Below are 26,664 nucleotides of genomic sequence, written 5' to 3'. Positions count from 1 at the left end.
TCTGACTCCTGAGTCTCTAAGCTAGCGGTGCGCACTTAACTTCCTCAATGACATGGTCAATAACAATTTTCACTTCATGTTAGGCTGAAACAAACAGGCAGGGCCATAACCAAATTGGTCAGTGCAACAAGCCTCATTTAAGAAACCGCTACTCTGTTGCGTGTTCCGTATTGTGAAGGTAGAAATCAAGCTAAAGCCAATACTAGCTCTTGTGAGCATTGACTGCTGTCACCGTTTTAACCGAGCTGGACATGAGAGGGAGAAAAGAATGGCCTCGCTTTTGTTCCTTTTGTTGTCCTAGGTGTTGTTTATACCACTTAACTTTTGAAAATAAACATGTTTTTGCAGAATGTTTTAGGGGATTTCCCCACCCTTTTTTTAGATGAATATTTTAGCATTTCATTGGCCACAAAAGTGCTGCATTTACATGGAGCCCAAAATCTCTGGACACTTGATGTTGTTTTCTTAGTCTGTCCTGTGAAGTAAAATCAAATTATTTAGCAGGGACCTCGAAGCTTTTTCAATGAAAAAACACTTTGATTGAAATGGTGTTGTGTTGTGTTTGTGCTGTCAGTTACAAATTCACATGCTTTTCCAAACCGATTGGCCAGAGCGTCCCCTGCTAATGCTCTTTTGAACCTCTCTAAAGTATATATATCATGAGTCAGGATGACTCAAATGACCACCGCCATGAACAAGTTAATAAGCACGAGTCATGAGCACAAAGGCGCATCTTCTCCACAAAGCCAGCCAGATGGTTAGCATTCGCACCGCTCCGTGTGTAGCGCACTCACCGCGACCGGACCAACTCGGTCACCCCACGTGTCTGTCACCCCCGCCCCTCCTCCTTCAGCAGATGCATGTGGAAATATGGAGCCTCCAGGGAGGTGTGGGAGGTTAATGATTCTGTAGCCTGAAGCAATATGGCACCCTCCTTTGTAGAACTACAAAGAACAGCAGCTCCACCACCAGCAGATGGGTCCCGCGACACTGAAGGTTTTGGCTCATTCTCAGTCCTCCTGCACCAGTTTCATGAAGCTCGGACGTAATATCCAATGCAGGTGTTGATCACACGACTCCTTATTAGCCATTAATATTTAATGCTTTTTAAATCAAATTGCACATTTTGTATTCCCCTTTGAACGTCCTTGCTGTCGCCACGGAAACCATAATGTGAGCAAATGAGAGTAAAGTGAGGCATTCGTGGCTTTGAATTTGAACTGGCCTCATTTCTCACCGCGGGCTTGACACACAGGTGTCGCCTTCCACTGGACAAACGGTTAAACAATCGTGGAGTTTCTGGCACCTGCCAGGTACTGTGTCACAGGTGTTAAATATTTAGAGCTGCATTTGTTATTCCGGGCAGTTTTCCGTTAATAGAATTTTAACACAGCCCATCTGGATGTGGTGTGTCTTCATAGAGTGCGAAAAATCTGCGTACGCGTTCTGATTGCAGAAGTGGCTCCTAGCGCCCTCTGTTGGGACACAAAAGCGGACATTCATTTTCAGATATCCGTAGAACACTCGCTGTTGTTTAGACCTGGGATCCGTTTTCATCCGTCGGTTTTTGCAGATGGTGATGGTGGTAATAGTACTTCATATTTGGTGTACCAGACAGTAGAACTGCTTGCACTTATCCCAGTTGTGCCTGTGAGAGTGTGTCCGCAATCAGTGAAGCCTAATGGGGACGCGGAAGAGGACCAGGATGTTTGGCCGAGGCACCAGTGCAGAGGGAAACCTGCATGTGTTGATGTGAACCAAGGCGTCAGAGAACCTATGAGGACCACTCCATCTCATCAAATAAACAGGGATCCAGAGACTCACACATCCGTCTCTCAGCTCTGTGATGCAAGGGTCACATAACCGGCGGAGAGGCACACGTGTGCCTGTGAAGCAAGGGTCAGGTCTGTGAGGATGTCAGTTATTCTGCCCTTCTTGGCCTCTCTAAGCTGAAACACATGCTCCTCAGGCTCCTGCGCGGAGCATCCGTCTCTCGCTCCTCAGGTGCTGCTCTCGCTCAGGCAAACATTCTGGCTGTGAGTCATCCACTAGTTTGGATTCTCCTCATACTGTTTGCCAATAAGGGGGCCCTGCTGAGGAAGGGGAGCATCACTCACTCATGACTAAGCTCACAAACCTCTGTGGTGTGGAGAAGCATAGATCAAGGTGTGATTCCAGCCACGGCTTAAAGACGTTCTTCTTGCAGTGTTTGTCAGGTTGTGTCAGTTGTCTAGTCGATGGTTTCTACGAGCAGCGGAAGGTCAATTGCAGCCCTGGGCCGGGAAAACTGTCCAGCCACCTTCGGCCAGCCGAATCGTGGCTGAAGGTGTGAAGGGGAGGACCGCACGCGGACATAAAGAGCGCTCGGTTTCCTCAACTAGACCCCAAAATAGCCTCCACCCACCGGCAGACGCTCACCCCGTCATTATCGAAGGTGGACCGCGCCGGTCCTGGCGGTTCTGCTGGTGCCGGCCAGGCAGGTGGGGAAACAAAAGAAGCCGTCAGCGAGACGCCGTTGTAAATCTGCTGATCGAGCGTTGTCTTGCTGTAAATTCAGGTTGATCCCGAGTTAAAAACCCCTCAAGGGCCGATCTTAGCAGACAATCGGGGCCACTCTGCGACCCCTCCCCCCCTCGCTGCTGTGGATTTATTAGCTACCGTAAATATTTGAACGAGGCCCTCGGGGAGCTTTTGCAGTGATACAGGCTGCGAAGCAGAGGCGGCGTGTGGGTTCACTCTGAAGACGTCCCACTGCGACGGCCTCTCACTGCTGGTGTGGCTCCGGTTACACAGACCAGACTTTTTCATTTCCACCTCACTTAATCAACCCGTTTTTATTTATGTCTGATGCAGAGTTGCTGTGACTGAGCCTGTAAACAACGGTCTCCTGAAGTTTTACTGTATTTGGAAGTTTGTACTGAAACCCTTTTACTACTCCAGTTATAGACAGGTGGGTTTATGGCTGTTGTGTTGTTGAGAAAAGGGCTGTGAGTGAGTGAGTGATTCTGTCCATTATTCGAAGATAAATTTCAATATCTGCAACATTACATGATGAATGTAATAAGAGTAAATGGGGAAAAGACAGAAAATGCAACTGAAATGTACTCTTTTATAACACAGTTATAACTCTGAAATCAGAAGAATGAGTGATGAAAATCATAATCCAACTTTGGATAACCAGGGCAGTGGTCCAAAGTGGATCCAGGACAGACTTTGAATCACCCTTTGAAGCATCACCGGATGGCGAGGCGCCTCTGTGACTGGTGGATTGGGGCGCCAGATCTGGTGGAGTGGGTCGCCAGAATTCTACCGCAGTCTCGTGGAGATGGCCTCTGCTCGGTGGCACGGTTTTGCTTTCCAATTCTCAGCTTTTGTGATTTGGAAATCGCACTCTATTACACCACAATGTCGATCTCAATCACAAAAATGGCTCAGGCGTTCTTCCACACAATCCAGTAACAACTAACTTTCACTCCTGGACTTTAATTACTCCATGTTTCTGCCACTCTGGGGAGGGAGGTGCAGCCGGGTGGTCTCTCCCCCACTGACGGTCGCAGCTTGGTTTTGAGTGAGACTCGCTGTAAAAATGTGAAACAGTGCGACTCAATGAGCCTTGTAACTGAAGTAAGATCACTTACCGACTCATTTTTGAACTCAACAAATCGCGCAGCAGCCCAGCACTTCGACATGCCTTTCCCCTCAGTAAACTCAGGGCGGCAGCTGTGTACAGTCAGTACGTATGGACATGTGATGGAGCTTATCCTGCTCTGGATTAAAAGGAATGATGTTGGATGGAAGTTTGTCTGGAACCTTTGGTGAAAGGTTTTTATCGGTAGAAACAACAATCTGTCTGGTCTGGCTTAGGAGAACAGTGGAGACAGGAGGCAATAGATGGGCGTTCAGCTAAATAATCTTTTATCTAAAATGTACATAAGTCTTTTTTTCAGATCTGGGCAGTTTCTTTTAAATCATGACACATGATGAAGGGATGGAAATCTGCGTAGCGTCGCCCATAAGCTGCTGCCTCAGTCAATAAAAGTCACGTCGACATGCTCAGTCAAATGACAGAGTTGCGCCGGCCAGTCAACGTCCTGCCATTCATTTCTCCACCAGATCGTCCCAGAACCCTCCGACTGTGCGACGCCTGATGACAGCCAAATTAGATGCTGCGGAATTTAAGACACTTTTCATCTCTACAGTTTAAAGAGCAAACGCTGAATTGAACATTGATTTAAAGTTAAGAGATTGAAAACCCCTTTAAGCCACTGAGCGAGTGTGTCTTCACGCCATTGGTCTTAATGGGTGTTTTTTTTCCTCTGTGGGTGTGTTTGAAGAGGAATTCTGGAATAAATGTCAGCGAGGGGGTGATTTAAATCAGGAGAGCGACGGCAAACACAGGCGGGTGGAGAACTGAAGGTGTCACAGTCCATTAAGTGATATAGTGGTTCGTGCTGTAGCCTCACAGACGGCGAGTCTGACTCTCTGGCTCCAGGCAGCTCCCGGTCTGTATGGCCTCCTCAGGCACTCTCGTTTCCTCCCACACTCTGAAGACATTTAGAGGTGAATTGATCACTGAGCTCTCAGCTCTCAGTGTCGGAGTCATTTCATTTAGGTCTGTTATTGTTAGATAAACTATTTTTTTATTTTTGGTTTCGGTGTATGATGGACTGGCAACCTTTCCAGGGTGTCCTCACTGTGGGTGGGTGAGGGCTGCATTTTTACATGACAGTCTTTGTTTATTCTTTCAGAATTAGTATCAGAAAACTTAAACTTTTATTGCCAGTGATGTAAACAAAACTAAATCACTTAAATAAATTAAAGTGGAGCTGCTGGAGTGTCGCACCAAGCCATCTTTGGGTCTCTTCTCAATCATCCATTCGATATTATGGTATATACAGGATCATCATCTTTTTTTGTTTGAAAATAAATCCTGGCAAAGACACCGCTGATCTGACCTGAAGACCAGCTTTTGCACGGCCTGAAATTCTGCCTTGAAGTTCTCCTTTCAGCAACAGGCTGCGAGGTTTGGAGCCTGCGTCCAGAACAAGTTGTCCAGATTGCGTTGGCCTCTTTGTCGTTCATCAGATTCAGAAGCACCAAAGTCTTTATACAGTCCCTTATCTTCCATCAAGATAGTGCCTCTGTAGCCCGCAGGCTTGGAAAAGCGGCTGCAGGTGCTTCTAAATGCTGCAGCGTGTTTGCAGCTATTGACTCTTCACTGTTGGCTCAGTGGTCGCCCAAGCGTCTGTCTCTCTGGTATCGTCCAGTGTGACAGTTTCTCAGTCAGATAAGTGACGTCTTGACAAGAGTGAGCTGGAGAGTTCGTGTAGTTCCTATCTATATCCGGAGATAGCAGCGTGTTCCTGAGAGGCTGCATCGCTTGACACCTGGAAGAGTCCTGCGGCAGCCAACCGTCTGATAAGAGAGTGAGGGCTGGGCTGTTGCTGTCGGTGGGAGCTCCCTTCCTGACTGTCCTGCAGTGCCGAGTACTTCAAAGCCAGTGACCATTGATGGCCTGTGTGTGACCTACAGGAGTTGGAGCCCATAAGTTGCACCTCACCATCAAGCGAGAAGGACTCCTCCTTTGGAGGTGGACTGTGAAAGATGCACAATATGCTCTGCTTTTGTCTGCTTCGCCTCCCTTCATACTGCCACGCACCCCCTTTACCCTGTCAGAGACACCCCCCTCTGCTGGGAGAACCCTGCCACAGTCCAGACACAAGGCCGCGACTCGCATGCTGCTTCCTCCAGCTCAGTCTTGACCAGGTTGAGTTTCAGGTGCAGACGCCTGGCCAGAAACACCATCTGACCCTGATGCTCCAGACCAATCTCAGCTTCCACATTTGGACTCAAGGTCAGATTTCCGAGGTCTTGGTCTTATCTCGGGACTCGACCGCATTAGACTCGGAAGGCACCACCTGAATGCTACTTTTGTGCCCATTGATGAACCTCTGAGATGAGGGGAAACAGAGCTCTGGCTGTGGGTGTCAACTGTCAAGCTACAAAAACTCGGTCTTGGTTTGCTCTGGTTTTGGTTTCAGTGGTCTCCACTGCAACACCAGTGGCTGTGGAAGTAGAAGCTGTGAGTGTGTGATTCAGGGAAAAGGGCAGGATGAATCTGAATCCAAAAATGGCGGCGACACAGTGGCAGTTGAGTGGCAACGTGAAACTGTGAAGCACAACTTGGAGAGTACTCGGGCTTCTACCAGCTCATGAGCAGCATAGTGAGTGAAATCCCAGTGTTTTCTGCTGTTTTTTATGAGTCTGACTCGGAGCGTCTGTGCTCCCTTGCTGTATGTCGCACCGCTGTCCACCTTTTAGACCCTTAAGGGCCATGAAGGATGTACAATTCTGTGTCATGTGTCCACCCCACCCCCACCCCCTGCCGGCAGAAGTCCTGGGGAGAACCCTGGTACAGACCCAACCCTCAATGCCGACTACAAGAATGTCTCGGTTCTTTCCAGTTTTGCCCGGATTTAGCACTGGATGCTACAAGCCCTGTTCTTTCAGCCATGTGTGACATTGTTTCTCGATCAGCAATTACAGTTCCTCTAACCAACCTCTCCTTTCTCTTCCCTCTAGACCTTCAATGAGTGAGTAAACGGCCGCTGGTTGGAGCTTAGCGCTGATCCTCCGGCGTGCACCATGAGAAGATGAAAACAAGCAGCGTTTAATTCCTCCTCCCTGCGTGAGGAGTCTGCTCACCGCTTGTAAGGACCTGTGGGACTACAAGAACCAAGTCAAGGACACGCTCACACCCACACACCCTGCGGGAGGATGGGAGCACGTCAATAGAGAGGAGCGCCGCTTCATGAAATCCAAGGAATATTAAAACAAACTCTTGGTCCGTGCATGTTTGCGTGAGAGGAGCCGACTACGATGTGGACTGCAATCCTGCAGGGTCAGCTCGCTGCCGCGCTGCTATTGGCCAGCTGCCTGCAGTCAGTGACGACCACGGAGGAAGATGCCACGCCTCGCATCAGCTTCCCGTACAGTAAGTCACCGGACATCCACCTGATGTGTCTTGCTTGTTGTTCAGGGAAACTACACTCATGTTTACCTCGTAGCTTATCAGCTTTAGGACACTACTTCTCAGATACGACTTAGTTTGTCACTTAAAACCTCAGACAGAAAGCAAGTGACTGCCTCGCTGTGAGGAATCTACAGCGATGTAGCAGGCGATGGAGGCACCATGGTTCGTCCCAACCAAAACCTGGTCCCCAGTATGTCTTGTATCAGACCTCTGAGTCCACCATGTTGCTTCTCTGTCATGGCGGAGTTCTCGACATGCCTGGTTCCAGAAGCGTGGCTCTTCTAAGAGCAGTGAACTGGAGTCCTATCGATGGTAAAGGAAGCCATGAGGTTCAAACTTGAGTTGTAGAATAGACCCTTGGCTGTGGTTGTGGTTTAATCATTTGACATTTGTATGTGACCTACAGCGGCCATTGTGTCCCTACTCAACTCTCACTCAACAGTCCTGTGATGTTCACTACATGTCAGCTAATGAAAGTGTTTTGCGTTGTCAACATGAACAGCTGCCGTGGGGGTCAAGGTTCTTTTTTTCTTTCTTCTTTATATTTTCATCTTTCGTCTGTTTTTTCTTCATTGTTTTTACCTTGTTTTTTGTATTGTATTCTCTAAATGATTGACTGTATGTGACATGAGAGCTAATGCTAGTGAGCAACGTAGCACTTGCAACAGTGCTGTGATGTCAGCTACATGTCTGCTAGCGAAAGAGCTGCTGCATCAGGTGCGACTGTTTAGAAGTTTACGATTCTGCGGTCCTTTCCAAGGTCCACTTTAGAGCTGCTATTCTAAAAAAGGTATCGGCTCATTTAAAAAAAGAAATGAAACAGAGCAGGACTGAAATATTGAAGTATGAGTGACTCTGCGTTTACTCAGAAGGTCCCTGAATGTTCCGTTCAGAACGGAGTGGAAGGAAGGGGAATGGGGAAGCAGGCCACTTGAGCAAGAGGAGGGGCGGCAGCTGAGATCCAGAGTTTTCCTGGAAACGCATCGTGCTTTTGTCCTCCTCGCCTCGCTCCTTCCCTCTCTCCTAATGAGCAGGCTAATCTCTCATGTGGAGTAAGTGGAGGGTTTTTTTGTGGTCGCGCTCGTCTGTTTTTCATTATGACTCTTGTGCAGAGAAGCGGCACAAAGGAGCCCAGGACTGGACGCTCCGGTCGGGCATGCTGCGCGACTCGCTGTCGGTGGTTAGAAGCCTCTCAGACGTGAACTGGCTGCACCGCTGCGGCACCGACCCATTGTTCTTGCACACACTTGGATCCCAAGTGCTGGGGAGTTTACAATGAGGAACAGGTTGAGTTGTTTGGCCTGAGCCAGTTGGCGTCGCGCTGCTGTGCTTCCTCTTAAAGGTGCAGCAGCTGTTTCCAGATTAGAGCAAGTTTCTGTCCCGTTTGGTCTGGTGACATATTGGTCTTACCCTTTTCTTCTTCTTCTTCTTTGGCTTTGTCATTATCTCCTCCTCTTTTTCTTCTTTACCTTCTTTCCATTGTTTGTGTTCTTTTACTCCTCCTTCTTCCTATTTTTTCTTTTTCACTTTTTCCTATTTTCATACCTCTTTTCCCTTCTATCTCTTTTTTGTCTCCCCTTATCTCTATTTTTCTTCTCCCTCCTTTTCTTCTCCTCTTGGTCCCCTTTTATTTTTCTTCCTCTTTATGTTCCTCCTTTTTTTCTGCAACCAAGTTTTATCTATTCTTTTCTCCCTCTGTCTTCTTTTTCCCTGTTTTTTGTCCACTTTTTTCTTCTTCCTCTTTTTGGTCCTCCTTATTTTCTTCCTCTTTTTCCTCTTCTTTTTCCACCTATTTGAACACCTTTTTCTTGATCCTCTTTTTATTCTCCATCCCCTTTCCTCCCCATTTCCCTTTCTTTTATCGTTCTACCTCTTTTTCATCTTCCTTTACCCCTTTTTTCTTTTCCTTTCTTTTTCTTCTTGGTCTCCTACTTTTTACCTCGTCCTCTTCCTTCATTTCCTTGTTTTTGTCCTTTTTTCCTTCTTCCTCATTTTGCTTCTCCCTCCTTTTGCCTTTTCCTCTTTTTGTCTTCTTCTTCCCATCTTTTTTGTTCCTCTTTTTCTATTTCTTTTTCTTCTTTATCTTCTTCATCCTTTGTCCCTCTTCCTCCCCCTCTTTTTCCCTTTTTCTTCTTGATCTGCTTTCTTTTGTTTTTCTTCTGACATGAGTTAGCGGTGGTAATAGACGTTTATTTCAATCCCACATCAACTCTTCCATCTCAACTCGATCTGAGGGACTGAAGAGGAGAAGATGGTTATTATTTCTTCTGCCCCTTTTTATGCATGTCCCAGACAGATTGTCTTATACTTTGTTTATGTCGACCGTCTTGATCTTCTGTTCTGCTAGCAAACCTAAGTGTAGACTGGTCGATACAGTGAGAGCACAATGGCCGATCACTTAAAGAGTGGGAGTGAGTCATTCATCTTCTTGATCGCGTCATTGTACTTCGTAGTCCATGACTTGTCGTCTTCAGAAGGTGTCTGATGGTGTGATTCCTCACTCTTGTTCCTGAGAGTCAGAGCTTCTTTGTTTACTGAGGATCGCTGGGTCGCTCCTTCCTGTCCAGCGACTTCTCTTATTTGACAGGGAGCTAGCTTCCACACTAATGTGTGTCTCAGTGAAGTGTCCAGGAATGTTTCTCCATCACGCTGGACGATGGCGTGTAATTATACTGTATCGCACAGAGATGTTGTCATGGCAACCAGAACCTGGAGGAGGATAAAAATTCTGATTTCACAGTGACCACGTTACAGGTTGTCAACCATGAAATTCAAAAGAACGGGATTTGGTGCTGAGCACAGAGCAGAAATGATGAGGCTGAAGAGTGGAGCCACAGGTCAGGCCGTGCGTGTCCACTGTACATGCCGTCTCCGTCCGCGCCGGCTGAATATTGTGCACCGTCGTTCATGCATGCTAATCCAGTGACCTTGGCGGCGTGTAGATCACATTGCGGAGAGAGAAGGAGGCGGGAGCAACTGCCGGTGAGGTTTTAGACATGCTCCAGTGCCTACCTAAATCCCTGCGCAGACCCGCCTACTCATGAAAGACCGTGGACCGTGGCGTCCTCACTCACGTCCCCACTCACGAGCGTCCGACGCCACAACACTGCGGACAATGGCCAGAAATGACAGCACATCAACGCCTGCAGCCTCAGAGCTCCGTCCGTCCTGGTTGCTCGCACGCTTCAGGACGTCGAAAGAAAAGTTCTGTCCGTGCTGATCTCTCGCAGCAGACGCCGCTAATCGTGATGGACAGAGGAATGTGAGGTTGAAGGAGTCGTTAGCGGCTGTTCAATTACTGCAGCGCTGTTCTGGCTAATGCCTCTAGTAGGGGGTTACGACATGCTCCCAGATGAAGAGACTTCAGAGGAGTGCACAAGGTGGCGTTTAAACCCTTCCACAACTTTACCTTCCGTCCTTAGTGAGTGCAAACAGACAATGGAAGAGTAATGGAGCCATCTTCGTTTGTTATCCACCACCCTGTTGCACAGTTAATGTGTCTTGGCAGGTGTGTTGGTGCTCAGGGTCTCCCGCAGAAAATCGGTTAGTCGAGGGGGCGAGCATGAGGTGGGGAACAGCCTGGACAGGTCTCCAGTCGTGGAGTCATCAGTTAGCCTCTTCATGTTTGTGGACTCATGCGGCTCCAACTGGAACACTGAAGAGTGGAAAACCTCAAGTGCAGAACTGGTTTAGATCAAGGCAGACTTGGAAACTCTTCTTCATTACGGACAGACAGCAAAAGCCTGTGACTGAGGAGCTTACGTGTGTCGCGGCTGGAGAATGTCGTTGGAAGAACCGAACTCCAATTCGGGTCGCCATATGGGTCCTGTTAGAATGCACTTGGAGTCAAAGGGAGGCATAAATCCTTGCCATCTGATGTGGCGCTGAAACGGTTAAACGCTGCCATCTCATGTATCTTTCATTAAAACTTTCCTGATTCAGCTCCAATACTTTAATCAGGTCCACATGCTGGAGTCCCACTTGTAGCTCCGAGAGAATAAAGAGCCGGTTTGATCCCGGCGAGGCGACATGCACCACTTCGAAAGTATAGGAAAACGTTCAGGGAAAGTGCTGCTAAATGTGTTCAGGTTTGACTGGATTTGTGGGGATGTTTTTCATTCCTTGTAAGTTTAAGATCCGTTTGGATGGTGTGGTCGCGCGGGGCCGTCTTGCTTGGGTTCAAGCTTTTCGGTTTGCTTTTGGACGGTTTCTCCTTGCCCACCAGACCAAAAGAAAACCGCCTGTAGTTTGGGGTCTCCATCTATGTAAGCCTTAGCAGGGTCACCGCCATGATGTCTTAAAACGGTGGCAGCCTTGTACATCCTCAACCACTGATGACGGATGAGGCCTGAGTCACACTTGGCTAGGTGTTGAAAAAAAACACGGGGAAAATCTCACCTTAGGGCTCATGGTCTAAGGGGACCCTACACTGCTGAGCAGCAGGGGGCGCCCTGTCATGGTCAAGTCACCAGTTGGTTTCAGCCATGGCGACGTTAGCAGGAATGTTTGCTAACAAAGGAGGTGTTTACGACGAGGGGAACTAGAGAGCGTTGTACATCATTCACGCTCCTCCTTTACTGTCTACGTTCAACAGCGGTGTCCAGCTCGGTCGACGGTGAGGGATGTTGATAAAAGCAGCTGAGAACACTCAGTGTGAGGGGCCCATATCCCGACATACGGGGCCCCCTACTGAAGCAGTGGATAGAAAGAACTTGGACTGACTCGGAGGGAGTAAGGTGTGAGTCAGCGTGTTGGACCACTGGCTGGCAGATGAGAGGAGCAGGAGAGCCTTCACGCTTCTCCTCCAGAGATACACACGCTGACGCATCTTCGGCTCTAAATATTTCAGCTTGGACAAAAAAAACCTGTGATTTCTGTTTGCTGCACAAACAGCCCCGCCAGCCTGCCTTTCTTCGCAGACGTTTCCGTGCTGCAGGAATTTGTTTCCCGTTTGCTCTGCTGAAGTTGTCATGTTCTGCTGTGTACACAAGGAAGTCTCCATCAAAACCTTTTTCATGCGCTGGCGTCGCCTCCAGCTCCTGAGCAGAGTGTGTGTGTGTTTATTCCGTCTCGTGCCAAGCTGAACAGAAGAGGCGTCCCTCATATGACACGCTCAGACACGTCTGTTTTGGATGTAGACGGAGGAAATGATACGAAGCCCGTCCGTGTGTCTGAGGAGCAGAAGCCAGCGAGCGTCTCTGACACGCTCAGTTGCCCTGTCACTCACCTGCTTTAAGTGTCGAAGCGTGCAGATCCAGAGAGCAGCGGGATGACACCTGAGAGCCAGTAATTACAGAGGCCGGCCCGTGTCGGCCGCTCGTTCGCTGCGCTTCATGCGCTGACCTCATCCAGGGCGTGTTGTTTGGGAGACGTGTTTTTGCCAAAAGTGCTGCTTTTCATAGCGTTCAGGATGATCTTTAACAAACCTGAGTCAGTGCATGTTTGTGAGGCACGCACGTGTTCAAGCACGAACATTACTACTGACTGACCAGTCGTTCATGGTCAAAGCTGTTCCTTCAAGAGGCTGTTTTCCTTTGCTTCTCTGAATTATTACTGTCAAAATAAAATGGAAGAATACTTCGAATTGATGGACAGAGATGAGGAAGGTGAGGAGGAGAGTGCAGGCAGGGCGGTGACAACTGTGATGTTTGTTCATAAGTTCAGGTGTTTCTTTGATGTGGACATCAGTGCCATGATGCTATCTAGTGCTAGCTGTTGCCTCACCTCAAACACAATTACAAATTTTGTCTTGGTCTTTTTATGAAGCCTGGTGGTTTTACATTGGGCTACTCTTGAGTTGGCCTTCACTTTTAATAACTCAGACTTGGAGCCTCATCAGATCCACCATCAACACAACTGACTCAGTTCCACGTTTGACTTTGTCCTTCCCTAAACTAAAGGTCTGGCATGTGTTTCACCTGTGACTCACTGTTGATGGTGGTGAAGTCCGTTGAATTCAGTGCAATGAAGATGAGACGCTCCAGTCTACAGAGCGCTGCAGCGCAGCAGAGGCTGGTGCCAGCGCTCTGGAAGGCGTCGCATTGCACGGATCAGGCGTGTTTGTAGCGAGCAACGAAGCTCCATGGGAGGGACGACCGTTTGGCTGCCAGGTTGGAGAAAACCTGCCGAGATCCTCCAAACAGGTCAGACCGTGAACGCGCCCCTAGTTTCACTAAGTCACAGGGACAGAGGGTGACGAGGACAGGATTCACCGGAGGAACAAATGAGAGTGTGGCAGAGTTGAGCTGAATCTCACGGCAGGATGTTCTTATCTGGAGACACGTGTTTATCTGGAATCTCTTTATCTCTGTCCTCTGTGAGGAGCAGGTCCGCCGAGCCGCGTCACTTTGCTTCACACCAACCCGCGGCGGGCCGAGGTCACCGCTGCGGCGTACGTTTGCCGTGTTACCGTCTGAGCTGGCAGAGCTGCTGCCGCCGTGTGGAAGCTGTGTCAACACAGTTGGTATCCACAGTTGGAGGGGGGGTGCGGTAGGAGGGACTGGCGAGAAGCTGAGCAAAAACATTTACACGCAAATAAAACTGTCATCAGCCTCCGCACAGTTATGCTTCACAGTTATCCGCTGCTTCATGTCAGAAGTGTCTCAAAGTTTTACTGTTTCAATCATTTGACCTTTTTTTTGTTTTTATGACCGGACCTTCTTCTTCAACCTAAAAACGATGCAGTACACTCGCCAGGCCTGAATGTGACAGTGTAACGCACAGATGAAGAGGGCGCATGCTGCCTTCCAGTTACCATGGAAGTGGGAAGAACGAGCTGGGAACGGCGTCCCGTGCCAGCTCGGTGAGTTACAGTTACAGATGTTGGGAGACATGAAAGTGAAAGCTACTCTCACGCCCCAGACGTGAGCGCCATCTTGACAAAGACCTTTGTTCCCAGTGAACGTTCTGGGAACACGTGTTTCCTTCCAGTTTACGTTCAAGGATGCCGTCAGGGATTGTGCTGTTGTTATAATAAATCCTAAATCCTTCGAATTTCAGGCACAAAATATTCCACTGCATAATCTGATTTTCTCCCCTAAGATGATGGTTCATATGACATTGTATTGCTGAATTTACAGTACACACAATATATGGCATGTATCGTGTCACCACTCCTGTATCAGGATACATATCGTATCGCAAGTTACCTGCCAATACACAGACCTCGCGCGCCATGTAACTTGAGTTGTACTTTCCCTGTGGTTCATAATATTTTTCCAAAGATCCAGGAAACGTTGCAGTCAACTCCTCCTGGCTCTAAATATTGAGGCAAGTGCCGACGTCCCTGGCTGGTGCTTGTTGTTGTTGCTTGGTGGGAAGGGTGTGATTCGCCGCAGCAGAGAACTTATTGAAGTGATTGAATAATTCACATCTCAGAGCTGCTGTGGTCTTAAATCCGCGCTGATGTTATTTCTCCGCCGCCACCGCTCGTGCCCTTTTCTTCAATGAGCAAATTGAATTCCGCCTAATTAATTGCCGGGAGATCATCTCAGTGAGGTGGATTACTGAGTCTGCGGGGAGAAACGGGCGTTTGAATCAAGTCCGCTGTTGTTGAGAAAAGCTGCCTTTTTAAGGGCGAACCGCCTTGAATCTAGCACGCCGGCTGACTCCTCCCCCCGTGACTTCCAGGCTGATATAACATGGGACGCAGAGGTGATAACAAATTCACATTCGTGTTGGCACCTTCAATCAAGTGGCTGTGTTGATGGGCTTCCGCCAGGCCGAGGGTCGGCAGCCGGGTAAACGGGGGGTGATGAATCGCTCCGTCGTCGCCTTCCACGTGACCTGTTGCTGCTGCCGCCGTTCAACACTGCCATTCAGTTCCCATGATGCCACTGAATACAAATGTGACCTCCCTAGCAAACAAGTCCCTCCCAACAACAACCTCAGTGTCTCTGACTCTTCTAGCTCTGACTCCTGCATCTCTGTGACGGTGAACACTACTGTCCTGCAGAGCTCTTTTGTTCTTAGTCATCTCCAGTCTGGCAGCACTCTCTTCTTCACCTCCTTCATCTCTGTCTCTAAACAAAAAACTATAGATTCATTGAAAAGTTGTTCATCTTACCCCTGTGAAAAAGTCAACACAATAAAAATAATAATGAGCCAGAAATCCAAGCTCCAAATGACTTTTCTAAATGTTTATTTTTTTCCACAATCTTTACAGTTATTCTCTCCTGCAGCAGACGCTGCTGGATGTTGCATTCAATGTCGTACATGGGCGTGGGAGTTTCTGACTCTGTTTCTGACTTTGTTTACACTGACGGCAAGTTTGAGCTAAAGCTGAGGTTGAGTTACACCTGTGCATGTTTTCACTGATATTCACGTGAGATAAAACGTCCACACAGTTTTGTGAACGCGCCTCCAGATCCGTGTTCCCTGAACACATCGCACCTCTGCTCTGGATAACAGTCTTCTTTCACGTTTTTTGATACATTAGAAAATTATGTGAATTGCCTCCATTATTATTATTGTCTTGTCAATTCTCTCTTTATGAAAAACTGAAATAAAAAAAAAATTTTTAAATAAAATTATACATTTTATTAATTTATAATCCTTTTTTTTTAAATTCATTTTTATTCTTTCGACCTTAACTGCCACCCCACCAGTGACCTCTCCTGTTGGTCGTCACAGTTCACCCCCTCACCTCTGCACTGTTTTGCTCATCCTGAGCGATGGACAGTTTTTCAAGTCCAAATCCGCTGCTATCGACGAACGTCATGGTGGAAAAGCGCTCCTGACAAGTCGACCTAACTGAGATGATTCTGCTGACCTTTCCTCCCGATCCTAAAGAGCCCTTCCGTGTGCACGTCTCCCGCGCCGCCTGTTTTCTCAAAGGTCAGCGTCTGGACAGGGCCCGGCGGTTGCCACAACTCCCCCTCAGTATGCTGACCCCAGCAGGCCCCTCCTCCCTGCGTCGCCTCAGCTTGACTCGCAGTGAAAGTTTCATGAGTTTGCTCTGCTGGCTCCTTATGTTGTTGTCTGTGGAGGAGGATGTCACTGTGATGGATGTCAGGCAGCTCTAACGTGCTGAGGGGCTCCAGTGAAGGGCCCGGGCCCAGGCGAGCCCCGGGGGGAGGAGATGGCACGGCTTTGTCTGCCGGCTGCGGGGCTCCGGCGCTAATCATTCTCGGATACGCTGAACTATAACTTCTGATGGAGAAAGTTGAACAGCAGGAAATGTTGTTTTTTTCACCCCCCCTCCCTCCTGAATCAAATCAGAGAGCGTCTCCTCATTGATTCCAGATGCTGCATTCGATCAGGAGGAGGTTTGGTGTTGGGTTCTGGACAGGATGCGGCGTGTGCAGCTGCGCTCGCTCCCCAACCTCCGCACTGGGCCTCGCTGGAGAGTTGAGGCTCATAAACATTCACTGGCTCCATTTGCATTATTGCCGAGGTAAACAGACAGGAAGGTCCTCGCCGCAGAGCGCCCTCTTCATGCGGCTGTTAACGCTTCCACGCCAACAGATACGGCTGTTTACCGCCTCCGATACGAGCCAGTAATCTTGTTTGGACAAGCAAATGGAGTCGCCGACCCTCGGGCAGCACGCGGACTGTGCTTCATATGTTTGGAATTGGAGTTATACGTCAATATTTACGAAAGCAAAGCGCACAAACAAGGCGGCAGCGCTGAGTGAACGTGCTGGGTGACCTCTAAGGACGCGCTGGAGATGATGGAGATGAGCTGGCGGTCGGGTGGGAGCTGAAGACCAAAAAAAAACAGAGTTCTGTCATCAATATTTCCTTTTCTTAATCGTGTCAGAGAAGATTAGGTGTCCTTTTATTAGTCCCACAGTGGGGAGACAGTTATTCTCAGGGAATACTGTTACTACTACTACTACTAATAATAATAATGATAATATGCATATATTTTTCAAGTGGTCAGTTTTTTTCTATATTTACAGATGAAATGTATTTTTCCATTACAATCATAAAGTAATATATTATTGTAATTATTGTTATTAAATAGGTCTTGTTACTATTCTTACTTCTTCTTACTTGTTTTAACAGCTCTTTCATGAGCATTAAACCTTTATTCATGGATTTATTTTTGCCATATAGAAGACACTTGAGATTCTCCTCCACTTGTACCTGAGTCGTTTTGCAACATATCTCATCTTCAAATTTTAATATAAAAATATATATTTTTTCTTTTGGTTTGGTCTATTACAATGTATTATTTGTGAATGAATGATGTTAATCCATGCTTGCACTATATACTTCCTTACAATCAATTGAGTAACTCTTACTTATTATTTTAACATGTATTTTCAGTGCTTCTGCCTTGTCTTCATTATTCAGGGCTCAATAAAGATCAGTGATGTAGTCATTGTTTAATTGAGTGTAATTTCGTTTGTATTATTAATATACATTTGATGTTACTTCAGGATTATATTAACTTTTGCGATTATTTGATCCATTTTCTCCCTTATTTATATTTATTACCAAATGAATTCCTCTGGCTTTTAAGGTCCTCCACTTCCAATGTTTATATTTTGTTTAATTTAAAATGGCGCTGAAAATGGCTGCCGCAGTGCCTTTTGACTTGCACTTCCTGCCACTTCTATTGCTTATTTTAATGTGTTTGAGTTTGTATTATTGGCTCCCAACAGCTCTAAATGTTCCTCTGTCAGGAGCATCGTTGCATTAACCCTTCCACAGTGGTCAGTAGAGGCCAGCGTGTTTTCTCACCAGCGTCTTTGTGTCTCTGAAAAAGTGTTTCTCCCTCAGAAACAGCACTTTGGAGGCTTAGTGATGCAAATGGCGGTTGGATTTATGGAGCGTGTATCAATGAGCCAGGCAGCCGCACACTGGAGGAGATCTAGTTTGGTGTCGAGGCTGCCTCACACGTGTGACATCACAGCGCCCACTTGATACCGTTCATCTCAGGTTCTACGTTCTGCAGCTGCAGACTTGGAAACACGTCTTCCACCTGTCTCACTGAGCCCTGGCCTGTGTCCCACAGATGCTAAAGAGCGCTCGTCCAAAAGGTTCTCTGCCAAAGGCGTCTTCAACTACACCTCTCTGCTGCTGAGCCAGGAGGACGACATGCTGTACGTGGGCGCCCGCGAGGCCCTGTTCGCCCTCAGCCTCTCCGACATCAGCAGGAGCAGGCTGCAGAAGAACGTGAGTCGGGACCGACGCATGACAGCGCTGCTCTTGCTGATCCCCCTCTTCTTCTCTCCATTCACAGTTGACCTGGGACACCCCTGCTGGAAAGAGAGAGGAGTGCAGCTTCAAGGGCAAAAGTCTTCAGGTGATATTTTATTTTATTGTCAAAAATATTCCATCTAAACATTTACTTTCTTTTAAAACATGTATATAAATGTGTTCCAGGCTGTTAATCTAATATTTAAAAAATTGGAAAAACAAACTGGAAAACTTTACTCCTGGCTCAATGTTTACATGCATAAAAATCTCTTGGGATATTGTAATCTTAAAATATCAACTTTTTTTATCTATGGTAAACAATATTTAAAGCTGAATAAGTGCACATATTCCATTACTTTGCAGTGCTGCTTATCTCAACTAATTCAGGAATTTTATTTGATGTAAAAATGAATGTTATTTAAACAAAATTCTAATTTAAACTGAGTTATTGATATGTCTTCTTCATTACATGTCAGCAACATTGAAGCAGGATTACTTCCTGTCTTTGTAGTATTTCAAAATAAAGGTCTGTACGACCCATCAGATGCCAGGTCGAGGTTTGAGTTCAACTTGCTGTTAGACTGATCTGAGCCGCCGGTGCTTGTGTGACTTAAAACCTGTGAGTCAGATTGAATCTGTGAACTCGACGTAGAAGTGATGAGACTTGAAGTGAAATTTTTCTGGGGTGCACATCAGTAAAATCAGGGGGTGATGATGGGTTGATGTATGCTCACACACACACACACTCATGTATCTCTATCCTTGTGAGGACCTCCCCTGGCCATCACCCTTTCCCCAGCCTCTCCCCCTGAACCGAACCAAAACACACGGCTCACCTGAACCAGGACTCTGAACCAAACTGGAACCCAGTTAGTTTGAAGTCTCCACCCTCAAAACTCCATGTGCACCAGCCAGAATGTCCTCATAAGATCAGTGTCATGTCACACCCCAGATCCCGGGCCTCTGTCTGGCCGCCGTCCTCACAGCTGAGCCCAGCGCCTGCGGGAACTGCCTCGCCCTGAACCTGTTTTCTGATGATAAAAAGCTGCTTTTTGTCCTCTCATTAATTCCGATTCAGAGTGTCAGCGTTTGCCCTCAGATGTTTGTCTGCTTGATGAAAGTGATTCCTCTTTTTCTCCTCGGAGCTCCGGGGCCAAATTTGGTTGCTGTTCATGATTTATTACCAACTGTCAATTATTGCTAAGGAGTTGATGGTTTAAAGTTCAGTTCACCTCAAGGTGGAGTCAAAGCCAGGTGTTTGAGCTCCAGACTGTCTCCCCTCGTGGTTTGAGAACACACACAAGGGGTCGCCTTGTTTGGGTCCAGGCGGTGCCAACGTGACTCTCCTGGGTAGAACTGTGATGTCATCAACAAGTGACATGGCTCATCCACAAGGTTCTTCTTCTGAGGGTTGAAATGTTTCATTTGAAGGTCATTTAATAATGGAGACGACAGGATGCCCTCTCGGTGAACTTTGCTAGTCAGGATTCAAGGTCTTGTTTGTGTACTTGTGTCACTCTTCAGTTGCTTTACACTGTTGTCTGTATGTGTGTGTGTTACCTTTGGTTTGAGATCCACTGCTTCGTCCCTGCTGTCCCCTCGCCAACTCCCTCGCTAATCTCCTCTCTGCAGTGTGCAACAGTGTTGAAGGCTTCCTATCCGGTCCACTTCTCCCAGAGTCGTTGCTGCTCTCTCTCACACATTTATTTTTGCAGTGTACAAAACTGAGCCAAAAGGAAGTGTTCTCATCCCTGTGCTGTTTTGATTCCAGACCGATTGCTTCAACTACATCAAAGTCCTGCTGCGACTCAACGCCACTCACCTATACGTGTGCGGCACCTACGCCTTCAGCCCCGTCTGCGCCTATATCGTAAGTCATTCCTTGTGTTTCCTCCCTGAACCAATCCAGTTCTTACCCCCCACCACTCTTACCTTATGTGTTGGTCAACTTCCTGCAGTGTTGATGGACAGAGCTTCAGCCAGTTGTGAAGTAGCCAGGAGTGTGATCCTTCTCTGGATGCAAGAGTGTCTTGGGGTCTTGTTCTTGAGTGAGGGAGGGGTCGAGGCGATGAGGAAAGGTCATCCAGAAGAGACCCGGACACAGAAGTTAGATTAGTCGGCTCAGGCCCCTCATCCAGGGTTCTCCATGTTGTCCATCTGGGCGGAGGCCCTGGGACAGACCTGGAGAGATGATGGTGCTCAGTTTACCTCCTGTGTAAGAGCTGAAGGTGGTATGTGGGTGAGCTGAGCCAGGTGCTGAGGAGCACTCCAGCGTCCGCCAGCTGAGCGGGAGACTGGGACCTGGCCGTCCCTCTCCATTGTTGCCGCTGTCAGCCTGGGTTGTGTGGCGGTTCCTTGGAAACCCAAGGCAGCAGTTTCAACACAAGAAGAAGACTGGCAAAAGAGCTGGGAGCCAAAGTCCTGCTGCTGTGAGCTGCCATTCATCACGCCCACTGCAACACGGACCACCCACCCAACCATTGTTCTGGACCATGTCCATTGGAAACTAGTCTCTGGGTTAGAGCGCCTGGCTCTGTGGGGTCTGTCGGAGGGTTCTCAGCCGGGAGGGCGGGAGTTAGGAGATCAGCTGAACATTCTTAAAGGTCTACCTTAAACGGTAGAGTCCTCCTCAACTGGCGCTTATGTTGTGAGTCGGCCACCGCCATGGAGGTCAAGATGACACATCTGACTCGTCGTGTCAATTCGGGATGACACGCCCCACTTGGCCATCACTGGCTACAGATGATGGCGTTGCCAATCAGCACCGCAGGAATCTGGTGCGCTCAGTGGTCAACGTGCGACTGTCGTGGTTGGATGCTGACAACGACCTGAGAGTGGCACGTGCCAAGCTGAAGCCAGGCATGTCTGACCTGGTCTCTGGAAGCAGGAGTCAAAAAATCACCTAATCAGGGTTCGGTGAATGCACATCTCCTCCAGTAAGTCGTATGGCTCACTCTGGTTTGTGCCAAAGCGACGTCCGTCCTCAGTTCAGAGGCTCCAGACTCGCTTGTTTGTGTCAGTGACTCAGACCGTCCCCCTCTGACGTCACCTTCCCAGCAAACCCAGCCATTTCCCAGCGACCCTCTGACCGTTTTGGGACAGAACCGAAAATTCTGAGGAGACATGTTTGTGTAACCGGAGCAGTTCGCATGACGCATAGGTTGACTTTCGAGCGGCTGCAGCTTGTAAAAGCGTGAGTTACGATGAAGAAGTTCCCGTCTGTGTCGACTTAAATCTGTCGAAGCTCGGAGGCGGTGTCAACAGTGCTCATCCCTGAGGACTGGTCAGTCTTTCCCCAAGTGTCCAGAGTCTTGCGCTGTTGTTTGTTGCTGAACAAGGTTATGCTTTCACTGTGACGTCTGCGTCCCTCTAGACTCACACACTGTGTGACTCCTCCTGACGCACACTGCAACTTTGTCCAGACAAACTCTGAACTTTTCCAGATAAAAGTTTAGACTCAGTAGGTTTCAGTTCTGAGATCAGTTCCATAAATATTCTTTGGTTTTCTCCTCAGATTTGCAGACAGAAACACTTTAGCGTGATTCATTTCACTTCATATTTTTATTGATATTTTACATAAAGAGATGTGAACTTGACCTCTTGAATCTCTTGAATGTCTGGTTTCAGAACACGTCGACGTTCACGCTGGAGAGAGACGAGGCTGGCGAGATCCTGATGGAGGACGGTAGAAGTCGCTGTCCCTTCAACCCCGAGTACAAATCCACCGCCATCATCGTCGGTAAGAAGACCAGCGTTTGCCGTCCCTTCTGATCAAGTCAGGTTTCTGAAGAGATCATGAATCTCAGCCAGCAGGAGGGGGTTTAGAGAAGCCTGGGCCTCTGTGTCTGGGCCGCTGCCCCTGCGACCTGGCTCGGGATAAGCCGGCCAATATGGATGGGTAGTTTTACCCACTTCACTTTGTTTCAAATATTTTTTTATTGCTTTTAGAAGAAATATATAATAAATATATATATATATATATATATACATATAATATAAATGTACTAAAATATGTAAGGTATAAGCCCCAAACCCCCAAAATAAAATAAAAACAACAACAAAAATCATCAAACTACAACCCTTCCCTGCCTTTACCTGCTTCAGCTGAGAGTTGAGTTTCCACATCACAAACAGTTTCGGGATTCACGAGTTAATGGTTAAACAAAGCTAGATGTCGGGTTCATACCATTGTTAAAAGATGAGGAATGTGATGGTCAATAGAGAAAGATCACATGATGAAGTTCACAGGGAGAGTTGATAGTGATGTTATGTTCTCAAAATAAAAAGCCTCCAAATATTTGGGAATTTTTCTGGAGAACTGCTCACTTCTCATGGCTTGGACGTGACATGACATCATACCCACTTCAGTTTGAGTGAGCTTGTGAGGCGTGACATCTGGTCTGATTCCCGTGTGACTCGGACTAGTGATGGGCCAATGAGGCTTCATGAAGCAGTGTCCTCGTTTTCACTGCTCAGTAGGTGGCGCTTTCTGATAAAAAATGATGTGAGGTTTCATTGAAATGGTTGTTCAAAGCCAAAGATTTTAGAGCGGAGTGCGCCCTCTAGTGGCACTGCAAATGTTTCATGAAGCCTCATCATGCTCCTCCGTGTGCTCCATTGTACCTGGAGGGAAGCTCTGATCGTGGCTGCGCAGGTCCGTCCCAGGTCGCCCGCCCTCACCTGTCGTCTCCTCCTCTCTCCTCAGATGGTGAACTGTACACCGGAACCGTCAGCAACTTCCAGGGCAACGAACCCGTCATCTACAAGAGCCTGGGTCAGGGCCCAGCTCTGAAGACGGAGAACTCGCTCAAGTGGCTGCAAGGTACACGGGCCCCTGCCGTCCTCCGTGACGACACCAGCACAGCCGTTAGCGAGCCGCCGCGGCTAGTGGCTGCAGGCGAGGAGCGAAAGATTGCAGTCGCTGGCCACTATCGGCCCTCGCACACGCTCATACAAACAGCTGGAGTCGGCTGCCGCTGCTCTTTGGAGACTATTAGGCTTCTCTTGTCCTTTCATCTCAGGTCATTCATGCACAGCAACGCTGATGAGGCTGCAGAGTGTAGTCACACTGCAGCTGGATCGGTGAAGAGCCGAGTGAAAATACCCCGGCAGGATGTTGTTATTACAGAGGAGTCTGTGTTGACCTCCAGGGGGCGCCACTGGTGGGAGCAGCAGGCGCCTATCAGGGGGTCAGCTGACCCTGTAAGCAGGAAGTGAAGTCATGCCTTAGGTAAACCGAAGAGAACAAGACTTCAGACCTTCATTGTTGTTCTGGCTTTGTGGCCTCATGATGGAATTGTTGATGAGAACTTCTGGAAAGTTATGTACCTGGATCGAGTGTTGCAATGGAGAACAACTAACCCGAGTCCATACGAGACCAGGACATACGGAGACCAAGGGCCTCAGACCAAGACCAGTGAGGGGGGGTCAAGACCAAGACCGAGACCGAACTGAATCCAGAAGACCGATTCTATATATAGACACACACATTTATTTCTTCCTGCAAAAGAAACCTTTTTGGATTCACTTAGGCCTTGGGCCCTCGAAGTCTTGGCCTTGGCCTTGGTCTCCGCATGCTGGACCCAATCTTGTGCGCCACTGTCATGGTGGAGGAAATGCCCCCTGAGCTTGCTCATCTGGTGATTTGTTTTCCGGCCAGACCCTGTCTTCGTTGGCTCCACGACCATCGAGGAGAGTCAGCCGGTGGGAAACCCAGTGGGAGACGACGACAAGATCTACTTCTTCTTCAGCGAGGCGGGGAAGGAGTTCGACTTCTTCGACAACACCATCGTGTCACGGATCGCTCGCGTGTGTAAGGTAAAGCACCTGGCCACACCTCCCCCTCCCCCGTCTGAGGCACGGAAATGTGCCTTTCTCTCCCGCTGTACAAACATGCCCCCCACCCCAGCCCACCCCCCACTGCTCTCCTCCCACCTCCCACTCTTTATTTAGTATTCAAGTGCGTCTCTCTGCAAAATCAAATCCTTTTAGTCACAGGTGAGAGTCGCACTCTTTTTTTTTTTTCCAGCCTTTATTTTGTTGCCCCTGCGTCGGTCCTGTCATGGCGTCCATTAAAAGCCCATGAGGCGGCGTGATGTTTGACGGATGCCTCTCCTTCACGGCGGGGGACACCGTGTAATCCCAAGTGACAGCGTAATGACTTACTCCTGCCAAGCTTCGGCGCCCTCTTCCGACTCTCCTCCTGTGCTCCTCTATATATGGAAGTCAGCGGAAGTCATGCAGCAGCCTCCCTCCTGCTGACTGACGTCTCTGCGCAGCCGAACACGGCGCTCGCTCTGACATCAGCAAATCAATGGGTCACGAAGCGACACGGTGGCTCTTCTGCTCCGTGTGGTTGCCACTGAGTATGAAACTATTCAGTGTGTTCCTATGATGTGATCTCAACTGAGGCAGCACGGTGGGGAAGTGGTTTGTGCTGAAGCTTCTGTGTTCTCCCCGTGCATCTGGGCACTCTGATTTCCTCCCACGGTCCACTAACATACACAGGTGAACTGCTGACCCGGAAGTATCCCTGTGTGCATGCTTGTTGATGACATGGTGGGCGGCCCTAGTGGCTGGACTAGGCTCCGCCCCCTTGCAACTCCTTCCATGAGGAATAAATTCAGTGTCTTCAGTAAACATGACGTTTGGAGACAAATTTAGAGCGGAGCGACAGTGATGAAGAAGAGGATGACCAGCAACGAGGTTCATGATGAAGGTGGACCACTTGCTGTGGCAACCTTTGATGGGCTCCTGAGATAAGAGACCCTCTGAGGGGAGCAGTCATAGTAGTAATACTACACCTCCATAGCTCATGCTAACGTAGCTCCTCGGGTCGCAGGGTTTCGCCCCAACACCCCTCCTGAGTAGCAGCTCTGAGATGAAGCAAGTTGAGGAGCTCCCAGGTTCCTCCACAGTTTCAGGTAGAGGAAGGCTTTACCGGCTTGATCCCATCAGGTCTGGCAGGTACTGACCACTGCCGACCTTCAACACCCTTCAAAAGGGGCAGCTGGGAATGATCCCTGGCAGGTGGTCATAATGATAACGCTGTCTTCCTCGTCATTTGAGTTGTTATTCCAGGGAATTGAACCCCCACCCCCTCCACTTCTGTGAAACCCTCAGCGTAGCGTAGTTATGCAAGAGCAGCAGGCGTCTCCTTGTCAGCTGATGTCCACAACAGCGCTGAGAGAAACTCCCTGCTCTCCAGTCTGAATCACGCTGGGTGTGTTGTGAGCGGCGGCGTTCGCACGAGGGCGTGTCCATGGCGCAATAGCTTGACTCTAACTGTCTGTTTTCACAACTTCAAGCTCGCATCGCTCCTCGTTGATCACAGATTTGGTCACAGAACCTTCAGCTCCTGCTCATTTAACCGAGTCTTCTCATTACGGAATGAGTTTTTTTGAGCCTCAGCACATTCATCTGTCTGAAGGACAAGGACACAAGCTTTGGGTTTGTGATGAAGGTTCATGTGTGCTGACGTCAGTGTCCAGCAGGGGGCTCCCTAAGCAAGAGTTCCTTCATTCGTGAGTGGCGTTCTGAGACAGCTCCTGGGACTAGAGGGACGTGCGAGTCGCTCACATCATGGACCAGGTTCAACCTCACAGGTGACGACTTGTCCTCCAGAGACATGGAGAAACGAATCCCGAGGAAGCATGTGAAGTGTCTGAGTCACGAGCGATTCAGATCAGAGTCACACGTCCTTCATGAGGAGGTGAAATGAACAGTGTCCTGCTCTGGGGAGAGTCTGGAGTGAAAACATCTGTCGGGGCTCGGAGGAGGGAGCGAACGAGCAAATATTTGAAGCGTGAGCGAGCGCGATCGCACTGTTGCGTAACTCTGCTCCTGGATGAGGTGGTAACTTATCGAGGGCTTTCGGGGTGTTGTTTCTGCTCCCACTCCGCCCTTCACCTCCCCCCTCCACTCCTGTATTTGTTCAGGTGTGTGTGCTCACTGACGGAGGCGTCAGTGAAGCAGCAGTGGAGAGGAGATCCACCTCTCCCCACCGCTGTTCAGTCCCTGGAGCCCTGCTCTTCATGACCAAACACTGTCCTTGTGAGGACCGCATGACTTTGTGGGGACATTTGGCTGGACCCCACAAGGTTAAGGCTCAATTTGAGGGTGAAGACTTCAATATAACTTGGTCTTTATAACTGGATTTCAGTTTGGTTCTGGTTCAGGTGAGCCAGTGTTTCATGAAGCAGCTTTCGTCACGCACTCTGTCGTCTGACGTCACGCCGACACTGTCCTCGCAGGGTGACAAGGGAGGCGAGCGTGTGCTGCAGAAGAAGTGGACCACCTTCCTGAAGGCCCAGCTGCTGTGCTCCCTGCCCGACGACGGCTTCCCCTTCAACATCATCCAGGACATGTTTGTGCTGAAGCCCATGGGAGACAGCTGGGAGAGCACGGTCTTCTACGGCGTCTTCACGTCCCAGTGGTGAGTCGGCGGCTCGGAGCACCGAGGCGTTGGTGTTAGCGCCGGGGCT

At 48.6% G+C, this 26,664-nt stretch overlaps 1 protein-coding gene across 6 annotated transcripts in view; it reads left to right on the top strand.

Moving 5' to 3' along the window:
- sema4bb (sema domain, immunoglobulin domain (Ig), transmembrane domain (TM) and short cytoplasmic domain, (semaphorin) 4Bb) overlaps positions 1 to 26,664 on the top strand; it is a 72,306-nt gene that overhangs the window by 39,317 nt on the left and 6,325 nt on the right. For 4 of the 6 annotated variants that reach the window (XM_053864446.1, XM_053864447.1, XM_053864445.1 and 1 more), the window contains 8 exons: positions 6,583 to 6,994; positions 17,997 to 18,157; positions 18,225 to 18,287; positions 19,953 to 20,051; positions 21,809 to 21,920; positions 22,887 to 23,003; positions 23,841 to 23,998; positions 26,434 to 26,615. In XM_053864446.1, coding sequence (XP_053720421.1) covers positions 6,880 to 6,994; positions 17,997 to 18,157; positions 18,225 to 18,287; positions 19,953 to 20,051; positions 21,809 to 21,920; positions 22,887 to 23,003; positions 23,841 to 23,998; positions 26,434 to 26,615 — 1,007 coding nt within the window. In that variant the 5' untranslated portion in view covers positions 6,583 to 6,879. Of the gene's footprint in view, positions 1 to 947; positions 1,314 to 1,362; positions 1,905 to 6,582; positions 6,995 to 17,996; positions 18,158 to 18,224; positions 18,288 to 19,952; positions 20,052 to 21,808; positions 21,921 to 22,886; positions 23,004 to 23,840; positions 23,999 to 26,433; positions 26,616 to 26,664 lie in introns of those variants that run through there. The other 2 variants (XM_053864449.1, XM_053864451.1) reach the window with 2 other exon arrangements.

Source organism: Synchiropus splendidus, chromosome 5 (assembly GCF_027744825.2).
Source record: "Synchiropus splendidus isolate RoL2022-P1 chromosome 5, RoL_Sspl_1.0, whole genome shotgun sequence".
Classification (NCBI taxonomy): Eukaryota; Metazoa; Chordata; class Actinopteri; order Syngnathiformes; family Callionymidae; genus Synchiropus; species Synchiropus splendidus.
The sequence above is the reverse complement of the archived record's forward strand: the minus strand, read 5'-3'. Positions and strand labels throughout refer to the sequence as shown.